At 35.3% G+C, this 10,884-nt stretch overlaps 1 protein-coding gene across 3 annotated transcripts; it reads left to right on the forward strand.

Annotated features, from left to right (window-relative positions):
• Positions 1 to 47: 47 nt before the first annotated feature.
• LOC117325414 (UDP-glucose 4-epimerase-like) lies at positions 48 to 10,546 on the forward strand. 3 transcript variants are annotated; one of them, XM_033881594.1, is made up of 10 exons: positions 48 to 155; positions 1,176 to 1,299; positions 1,593 to 1,690; positions 2,042 to 2,155; positions 2,447 to 2,623; positions 3,356 to 3,536; positions 3,855 to 3,940; positions 4,208 to 4,285; positions 6,532 to 6,646; positions 7,529 to 10,546. In XM_033881594.1, exons 2-10 carry the CDS (start codon positions 1,179 to 1,181, stop codon positions 7,579 to 7,581), a joined length of 1,023 nt encoding a protein of 340 aa, XP_033737485.1. In that variant the 5' UTR covers positions 48 to 155; positions 1,176 to 1,178; the 3' UTR covers positions 7,582 to 10,546. The 3 variants fall into 3 exon arrangements, with proteins under 3 accessions (XP_033737485.1, XP_033737487.1, XP_033737486.1); XM_033881596.1 differs by having other exon boundaries at positions 91 to 141; XM_033881595.1 differs by lacking the exon at positions 48 to 155 and adding an exon at positions 746 to 967.
• The last annotated feature ends 338 nt before the right edge of the window (positions 10,547 to 10,884 follow it).

Genomic DNA, 10,884 nt, shown 5'->3' on the forward strand with positions numbered 1-10,884 from the left:
ATAATGATTCAAATATGAATATTTTTCCGATGGAAGACTTTCACGGACACTTTTTGTGAATAGTTTCGTATTCAGAGTAAGCCGGTCAACGTGGAATGTAATCACAAGTCCTTTCAACGTCCTGCTTTACCAAGAAGAAAAGTATTTAAAGAAAAGTATATATCTGTGTTGTATGTGTATGTTAACGTAGTATTGGCCTTAACAACGCCAGAGAGACATTGACCTTCGCGCCAAACACCTGTGATATTATTGCTCATGCACACGCGCATGCACGTCTGCATACACGTGTTTTAGAATGTGTTACTAAATTTAGCATAAATGATAAGACAGTGGAGACAATCTAAATTAGTTCAATATATGCGCAACCGTCGTTCTTAAGCCCGGCCCTGTAATATCAGATACATGGGCGGTTTTATATTTTTGGTTACTTAACACAAATCACTGCCTCAAGCTCTCTATTATACAGAGTTATTGCCCTTTATGAGGAAGTACCCATATTATTGCTACATTTTGTATATTTATTGTGTATTTATGTACATTGCATTAAGGATCAGTGTGACATTTTCAAAATACGGAGGATCTGTGTGACATCTATACAAAATATGTGGATGTTATCGTTTATCATGGTCCAAACAATTGGACCTTTTGGACATTTGGACCACAGTTGTTCGGTTATGAAATAAGGACAGGCCTGGTGATATTTGTTGTTTTCAGACGAGCTTTGACAAAGAAGCTCAAGGCCTACATGAACATCTGTAGGTCAATCAAGATATATGCCTTAAATATTACATTTAATACATACAAATTGGTTTGTCCACATAAACGACCAGGCCCTGGGTCTTGTTCCTGCTGTATTGTAGTGAAAATCAGGGGAGTTATCTCCCTTGGTTGAAACTCATAATCATTCTGCGGAGAGTCAGAGAGCAGACTGTTTGATCCTGAACCCCACAATGTAAAGCCACAAAAAGTGAGTAATCGCTGCACTGCTGGGTTTTTTGATACGGAAGCACTTCATTAGTCTTCTAGAGAAGACTGGTGAGATACACTACACCAGTTTTCTCTACAGTTCATAGTTGCACTGTAAGCTTGGGGACCTACCGTTCCTAACAAAAGTCTGGATTAAATTTGGTTTGTCAGTATATACATATCGTAGAATTTGATCTTTTGTTTTTCAGGACATGGCTAACTGTGTACTAGTGACAGGAGGGGCGGGGTTTGTGGGATCACACTCTGTGGTTGAGCTGGTTGCTGCTGGCTATTCTGTGGTTGCTTTGGACAACCTTGTCAATGCTAGCATGGGTAGGTGGAATTTTAAATTTGAAATTTGACAAGAGCCTTCATGTGTCTGGTTAATATTTTGTGATAATGATATACACATGAAGTCAGTATCACTTTTGTGACATTAGACTATTGTATATGAATCTGTGCTAGTATAATTTATAGATTATATAACAGAGGTCATTTGTGATGCAAATGGCCATTTCCTAAAACAATTTAAGCAAATGATTGGCTTTTTGTGACATAATAAATGCATGAATATGTACATGTCATGCTATTGTTATGGCCTCATCGATCATTATTGATTTATGTAGAGAGTATGAAGCGAGTGGAGGCGATCACTGGTAAGGTGATACCAGCCTACACCGTCGACTTGCTGGACAAGGAGGCTCTCCGTGATCTCTTCAAAAAGGTATGATATCGGGACTGGAGATTAGCACTCCTTCCATGCATCAGATTCTAAGTCACAATGCTGAAGATACTCTTTCAAGTAAATTTCAACCGCCAAAAGTCTAAACACAATTTCTTAGGGTGACAGAATATCATGTACTATGATCAGGTGTAAGACACCCAGTATATAGAGTTATCACCCTTTGGTCATTGTAATAGGATGTAACATGTTTTATTTTTATTTACATACATATACAGTTTACTTAACTTCATGATTATATACATATACAGTTTACTTAACTTCATGATTATTTTATGATCAGTGATCCAAAATTGATTTTATATACCCTATGCTGTTTTCTCTTTCATGTAGCATAAATTCACCAGTGTCATCCATTTTGCGGGCCTCAAGGCTGTAGGTGAATCCTGTGAGCTGCCATTGTTGTACTATAAAACTAATGTTGGAGGTACAATGAATCTCCTTGAGGTAAGTGCCAGTAACAAGAATACTTTTTCCTGGTGAATTTAAAGCACAATAGTACAGTTTTAACATTGCACAAACCTGTTCTGCTTTCATATCATATTGTAGCTGATGACTGGTGCAAACATTAATGGTCAAAGTGTCACCTATGCAAAAGCCTTCAATTTGAATTCTGTACCCAATACCAAAATATTCAAGTTTGTTATAATTCAAATGTTTTTAGTTTGAAATATTTGTGGATTTTATTATTTCATTTGTCCATGACCAGATATTAATGGAAACAATTGATTTTGTCAGGTAATGAAAGAGAACAATCTGAAGAATCTGATATTCTCAAGTTCAGCGACAGTATATGGCACACCACAGTATCTTCCTCTTGATGAAAAACACCCTGTAGGAGGATGTACAAATCCATATGGCAAAACCAAGTTTTTCATTGAAGAAATTCTCCGCGACCTTTCAACGTCAGACCCTGTAAGTTGATAGAATACTGCATTTGATTCCTGTGTTAAAAATCATCATACCCCGGTTTGTAATAAAGAAAAGAAGTTTCCAGCATGAATTTATCAATTTTGACCCTGTGAATAAATAAATGGCTAAAAAATAAATCCACGAGGTTGACAGCTCAAGTCAGTTTATGTCTAAGGATTAAGCTGAATTCTATGCATGACTGTATGTCATTACTTTATTAGATTGTGCTGATTAAGAATCATTAGATGTAAGAACTCTCACTACAAATTACAATAATAAAAGTTAAAGGTCAGTAGAGATACCATAAGTCAGTAGAAGTTGAACATCAGATTATTGGGAAGGAATTTATGATTCAGAGAGCAACTTTAGGTAGCCTGACATGACTACTGTAGCTGTTTATGTTGATCTTCCAATAACATTGCTTGTTAGACTCATGGTCATTCCAGGTTTCAATATTGTTTCATGTGACTAAATCTGACCAATCACAACATTAGAACCTCATTTGAGATAAGATTAATGATAAAATTAATCTGAAATGACTGATTTTTGCATAAATATCTACAAATATAAGAAGTAACTAAATAACAGTCAATAAATTATATATTGATCAAACAATCATTTAAAACAAGTTTAGAGAGATTCAGATTTAATAAAGAACGGTTATTAAAACAACAATTGGGTGTGGTGTTCAGTGTTTTTGCTAAGGCATATAAATCCTGACATGATCTACTTCAGACATGGAACATTGTATTGCTACGCTATTTTAATCCTGTGGGAGCCCACAAGTCTGGCACCATTGGAGAAGATCCACAAGGACCCCCCAACAACCTCATGCCCTACATAGCACAGACAGCTGTGGGCAAACGAAAGGAGTTGAGTGTTTATGGCAGTGACTATGACACACCCGATGGAACAGGTATTTAAGATATTCCAAGACCTTTTCTTGTGCATCTGTATCATTTCAGAAGTGTGATTTGCGGTGGTTTTGCAGAAAAAAGTTGCACAAGAAGATAATTTTTCTGTTCAAAGTTGCCACAAAAAATATAGCAAACATTCTTATGTCATTTGAGTAAAATGCAGGTGACCGTTAAGGCCAATGTGCCTCTTGTTTAGATAAAAAACTGATGTGTCAGTCCATATATATGTATTTGACTAGTGAGGCTGCCTAATTTCCACTCATTTAGTATTCCTTACAATACTTTTAGGTAACATTTTATTTTCTGTTTGTTTCAAGGGGTGAGAGACTACATCCATGTTGTGGACTTGGCTTTGGGACATGTAGCCGCTCAAAAGAAACTTGAGGAGAATTGTGGATGTAAGGTATGGAAATATGACATGATATGGTAACGTTAATGATGTCTACCTCCTCAATGATTTCTTTTGAAAGCTTGATAGGATTTATATTCATTACATGGAGTAATTATAATACTTTGTCAAAGGGAAATTATATTCATTACATGGAGTAATTATAATACTTTGTCAAAGGGAAATTATATTCATTACATGGAGTAATTATAATACTTTGTCAAAAGGAAATTAAAACCATATCTGTATTCTTGTAACAAAAAGCTGTTTATTCATTTTCAGCTCTACAACCTAGGAACAGGAAATGGTTTATCTGTGTTAGATATGGTGAAAGCCTTCGAAAAAGCTTCTGGTAAAAAAGTAAGTATATCTTTACTGTAGAGTTGAGACATGAGGGCTGTGATGGGTCACTCAGTAGAGTTAGTATATCTTTACTGTAGAGTTGGGACATGAGGGACTGTGATGGGTCACTCAGTAGAGACAAGTTTGTACATCTTTACTGTAGAGTTCAGACATGAGGGACTGTGATGGGTCACTCAGTAGAGTAGGTATATCTTTACTGTAGAGTTGAGACATGAGGGACTGTGATGGGTCACTCAGTAGAGTTAGGTATATCTTTACTGTAGAGTTGAGACATGAGGGACTGTGATGGGTCACTCAGTAGAGACAAGTTTGTACATCTTTACTGTAGAGTTCAGACATGAGGGACTGTGATGGGTCACTCAGTAGAGTTAGGTATATCTTTACTGTAGAGTTTGGAGACATGAGGGACTGTGATGGGTCCACTCAGTAGAGTTAGGTATATCTTTACTTGTAGAGTTGGGGACATGAGGGACTTGTGATGGTCACTCAGTAGGTTAGGTATATCTTTACTGTAGAGTTGAGACATGAGGGGACTGTGATGGGTCACTCAGTAGAGTTTAGGTATATCTTTACTGTAGAGTTGGACATGAGGGACTGTGATGGGTCACTCAGTAGAGTTAGTACTATCTTTTACCTGTAGAGTTGAGACATGAGGGACTGTGATGGGTCACTCAGTAGAGTTAGGTATATCTTTACTGTAGAGTTGGGACATGAGGGACTGTGATGGGTCACTCAGTAGAGTTAGGTATATCTTTACTGTAGAGTTGGGACATGAGGGCTGTGATGGGTCACTCAGTAGAGTTAGTATATCTTTACTGTAGAGTTGGGACATGAGGGCTGTGATGGGTCACTCAGTAGAGTTAGGTATATCTTTACTGTAGAGTTGGGACATGAGGGCTGTGATGGGTCACTCAGTAGAGTTAGTATATCTTTACTGTAGAGTTGGGACATGAGGGCTGTGATGGGTCACTCAGTAGAGTTAGTATATCTTTACTGTAGAGTTGGGACATGAGGGCTGTGATGGGTCACTCAGTAGAGTACTAAGTCTTTACGTAGTTGACATGAGGCTTGGTACTCAGTAGAGAATGTATCTACGTAGAGTTGGGACATGAGGGACTGTGATGGGTCACTCAGTAGAGTTAGTATATCTTTACTGTAGAGTTCAGACATGAGGGCTGTGATGGGTCACTCAGTAGAGTTAGTATATCTTTACTGTAGAGTTGGGACATGAGGGACTGTGATGGGTCACTCAGTAGAGACAAGTTTGTACATCTTTACTGTAGAGTTGGGACATGAGGGCTGTGATGGGTCACTCAGTAGAGACAAGTTTGTATATCTTTACTGTAGAGTTGAGACATGAGGGACTGTGATGGGTCACTCAGTAGAGTTAGGTATATCTTTACTGTAGAGTTGAGACATGAGGGCTCTGATGGGTCACTCAGTAGAGACAAGTTTGTATATCTTTACTGTAGAGTTCAGACATGAGGGACTGTGATGGGTCACTCAGTAGAGTTAGTATATCTTTACTGTAGAGTTGAGACATGAGGGCTCTGATGGGTCACTCAGTGGAGACAAGTAAGTATATCTTTACTGTAGAGTTGAGACATGAGGGCTGTGATGGGTCACTCAGTAGAGACAAGTTAGTATATCTTTACTATAGAGTTGAGACATGTAAAGCATTGGACCAACACAATCTCGTGTGAAGATCTGAGATGTGTGGTTCAATCCCGAATCAGGGCGGTTTATGATTCTCAGGAAGATGAGATCCCTGACTGTCCCGTGATGTGCATGTACACTCTTATTGGTTTGAATATCATGCAACAAACCTCCTGTATGGTTCATATCTGCATAATGATCATAAGGGTATCTCCTAAAAGGGGATACATACCCTAAAAGAGGATACATGTGGAAAACTCAGTAGATGTGTAAATATTAAATTCCTAAGAGTTTTAATTTGTATTTAAGTTGTTTTTTTCAAATCTAAACAGTCAAATGGAATTTTTAAAAAGTATTTCTGTCGAATTTAAGCATTGATACTGTGATGTCCTGAACTTGTGTAAGCTCAGAAGCAGAGTTGGAGAATAGACACAAAGTCATTTACAAATCATTGATGTATTGATCCTTCAGAGTGATATTCCTGACTGACCTCTACGTTTTAATATAAAATAGTTTGTGTTAATATTAATCTTGATTTTAGTATTGAGTTTATTATCAGTTAGTAAATTAAGATATTTATCCTCCAGGTGCCTCACAAAATCTGCCCTCGACGACCTGGTGATGTAGGTTCTTGTTATGCAAATGCAGAACTAGCTGAGAAAGAACTTGGATGGAAGGCCACAAGGGGTCTTGATGAAATGTGTAAGTACTTAGTAGTTTCACAGTTGTGAACATGCACTTTGGACACAAACAGGTATGGTTGATATTAAAAGATAAGGAGTGCATGCTTGCATATTTGATTGTATGTTTGTCCATGCGATGATTAATTGAATAAGTCTTGAAACAAATTCTTTGCAGTTAACTTTTGTTTTAAGGCTAATTCATTTTGTCATCCCATCATATCAACTAAGGCAAGATTTATTCGTTATAACGACGGTATGTTCCAACATAGGTACTGGATCCTACCAAACAGATGTTCGCTTGATGCGTATTACTGGAAATAGATAATTGATCATGTAGCAATAACGACAGTAGACAAGTAAATTGTCAAATTTTTGAGGCAATCTGCCCTTTTATCAAGACACAAGTAAATTACAAATGATCACATATAGACATAGAACATGGAACAGTTGCGCAAATTTAGTAGGTAAACAACTAAAAATATCGTTATCTTCGTGAAAACGATCCCCTCGGTTGATAATTAATTCACTGAGGGCCTATTATAATTAATTAGAAAACATATTAGGTGGTGTACAGTTGGTAAAGTAAATAAATAAATAAACAGTGGCTATAATTGTATCTGAATCCTATTTCTTTTTCTATCTTACTTGAATATCATGTTCTGTATCAAGAAAAGAAATAAAGTTTAAACTAATTTTCCTGTATATTGACACTGTTTACCTGTATATTGACACTGTTTACCTGTATATTGACACTGTTTACCTGTATATTGACACTGTTTACCTGTATGTTGACACTGTTTACCTGTATGTTCATTTTGTTTACCTGTATATTGATTTTGTTTACCTGAATGTTCATTACTTATGATGCTGTTTACCTGTTTTTATGTTTCATGTTTTACAGGTGAAGATCTATGGCGATGGCAGTCACAAAACCCAAATGGATTTAAGTCCTAGTGCCAAAGTGCTGATTAGAGGAATCTGAGTTGTCATAATAATATGGGGAGGGGGCTGGTACCAGATATTGTGACTGTTGTGATTAGCATATCTTCAATCAAACTACAGGGCTTTAGATCTTCATCAAATGATGTTGTGGGACCATTCCATAAAATATATATTGTTTGGAAGTTTATTAAACCATTCAAAGTTATCAATCAAGATATCAATTTCCTAGATGATACCTGTTTTACCTTTGTTTTCTCCCAATGGGTAAATGATTAGCGGATTAGACTATTAATTTGGTTTCTATTTTAGGATATACATTTTTTTCGTTGGTTTTGGGTTGGAACGTATCTTTTTGTTTCTAAAAGTATTGTGCTAAATGAGAATATTGTATATTCTATGATTAATCCCCTGCTTTCTATTTTATTTTTGTTTTGAAATCATTTTAAAACCATCATTACATATTTTGCTTATAATGTAAACATATATACATATGTATGTTACATGCTTTTTATGTTTTGTCTAATGCAGCAGATTGTATTTCCAGAGTCTCACAGCTTCACATGTGTAAAAGATGTGAAAATGTGAAAACTAAACACACAGTTTCTTTTTACATACAGTGTCATGTACCTTTATTGAATACTTCCTTTATCAAACCATTCTTTTTCTTTCTTTTTCAAGAAGTGCCACTTATGATCTGATATTTCCATACCTTTATTTTTTTAGTAGTATTATTAACACATGTTAATGAAAACAGTCACAATATTGCTTATATTCTGAATTTTAACATTTTCTTGATGAGCTAAAAAATTACTTACACTTAAGATATCCAGGTACATCTATTATACCTTCTTGAAGACCAGAAAGAAAACCTCAGGGCTTGTATTTACAGATGGTGCTGAAATGATGTTGTCAATTGTCATGTGTTATCAGTTCTGGACATGGTAGGCCGACATTAATGATTTGCTTGGTACCACTTTACAGTTGCATTACCTGTGAAATTGTAGGAGTGAATAACTTTAATGTACCAGGTAGTTTAAAGGATTTGGTTGCATGTAAACAATTTTTAGGGTATAAGAATGTAGGAAATCCCCAACATGCATTCCTAAAATAATGAGGACACGGGGTCCAATTCCTTATTCTGACAATAGGTAGTTAAGATCGGCTCTGGTCACTTAAAACCCAAATTGATAACATCATGAATTATCTGTCTGTCCAACCACAACTCGGTACATTTATAATTGCTGAGGGTATTTTGATAAATTGCTGCATATGATATTTGTATACATGTATATCGCATAATTGGGGTGTAAACCATTGAATTCGCATATTATATATTTGCTTTGGTCACTGGTGTTTTCTTTGATCTTCTGCTGAACCAATCAGAAATCGTTTAACTGGACATTGGTGTTATGTCATAATTGTGTCCTCCATGCTTTGACCTAAAAGCCTGTCAAAGTGTGTGTTTTGAGAGTTATGCAAAAATCTGAATTTGTTAAATGCCAAAGGTAAGCTGAAAGCCTTGCTGAAGTTCAAGGTCATTTAAATTACATGCTTGGTCCATAATTATTCAAAAGAGGGAACTTTGTAAAAAATTGTTTGGATTTTCTCCGAATTCATATCGAGGTTAATGCTTGACTATTGTTCTCAGTCTTGATGTGAAACTAGTCAGTTAAGTAGTACATTGTGCCATAGGTTCTCGGACCTATAATTTATACCCATAACAGAAATACATTAATCTGTTTGAAATAATTTAAAACATCAAATGATACCAGGAAGGCTTTAATTTATTGGTGATACAATATTTATTTTGAAAGAGAATGTCAAACATTCATTATTTTATTATTTATCATTACATATCTTGAAAGTGTTGCTACTAACATAAGATATTAAATAATAACAAATACGTTTCGACAATCATTGATCACATGAAAAGTATCTCGATGTTTGGCAAGTCGAAATATTTTTACTGGTTTTGTTTGTTGAATGATAACTAGTGTTTAGGTTCACATATTAGATAGTACTTACTAACAATTTAAGAGACTGGTTAGATTTCCGTTTTATAACCAAAAGTCTTATAATAGTTGAAAATATGCTAAAGGGTATGAATAGAAAAGTTATAAGAAAGACAGAAATCTGTTAATGTGTTACTTATTGATACTGGTACTAACTAACGAACAGATTACAAATGTATATGAACAATGCATATGTAAAATTGTATATTGTTTCAGATCTAATGTTCAAATGAAACAAGACAGTATCAAGCTTGTTTGCTTTTCATCTAAGTAGTTATGGCCCATTGTTTATTTCGGTAATTCATCTTCGGAGATCTGCAATTTTCTGTTGAAAACTTTACTTTAATTATGATATATGGGATTAATTGTTTCATGGAATTGAGTGTAACAAAGCATACTGTAGTCATTATGACTATTCTTTTTATATGCCTCTCAAAATTTTACAGGAGTATGAAAGTATGGGGTCGCCTGTCTTTTATTGGTCCGGAGATCTAATTTTTTTCAACTTGGTTGTTATGATAATCATAGTAAAGTTGTGTTGTTTTTTTCTGAAGCTTTTTGATTATTAATTTTCAGTATTTGATTCTTGTCCAGGATATCTCCACCTACAGCCATTGTTCCACCCAGTTGTTACCTTAAATACTAATACATGACAAATATTGTTTAGCTTTCAGAAAAGCTATAACCTATCCATGATTGACATCTGTTTTAAAAAACTTTTGAAAATGCAAGAAATTTGTCATGATTTTATAGTCGACAGTTGATTTGTTGTGACAGACTTTGCCAGTAAAGATACAGTGTGATTGGTCGAGTATCTGTTATTTTCATACCTTCCTTCTTGAAACACTTACCAGGGTTACTTCATAGTATATGGTACTACTAGTAGTATCTTGTCTATTTTATTATGCAAGGTGTAAATAATTTCTGGAATCATATTAATGAATAAACTATAGTTTACAAACATACACGCTTCTTGTTTTTATACCTTTAGTTTTAATACAACTGTTTTTGAATTGGTGTACACTTTACAGTAGCCATCTGGTCATTGAGAAATATCTGATAATTGGTTTACAACACCTACTCTAAAAATAAATATCCAGCTTTGACACCATTATAAACAAGTTGAGCACCCTGTGGTAATGCCTCTTGTTGGTAGGAGGAAGTCACAAAGTGAGACTGTAGTGTTTCTGTGACAGTGTTTTATAAAGTTTTACATTTATATCCATTGCTAAAAAGACATAAGGTGAATTTTAACCAAACTTGTTATATAGTTAGATCTTCATTTACAGAATACTGCCCTGAA

This window comes from Pecten maximus, chromosome 4, assembly GCF_902652985.1.
Source record: "Pecten maximus chromosome 4, xPecMax1.1, whole genome shotgun sequence".
NCBI lineage: Eukaryota > Metazoa > Mollusca > Bivalvia > Pectinida > Pectinidae > Pecten > Pecten maximus.

Coding starts and splice junctions, on each gene's coding strand:
- LOC117325414 (XM_033881594.1), top strand. CDS start 1,179: ATGGCTAACTGTGTACTAGTGACAGGAGGGGCGGGGTTTGTGGGATCA. Junction 1,691..2,041: donor TCCGTGATCTCTTCAAAAAG/GTATGATATCGG, acceptor TCTTTCATGTAG/CATAAATTCACCAGTGTCAT. Junction 2,156..2,446: donor GTACAATGAATCTCCTTGAG/GTAAGTGCCAGT, acceptor TGATTTTGTCAG/GTAATGAAAGAGAACAATCT.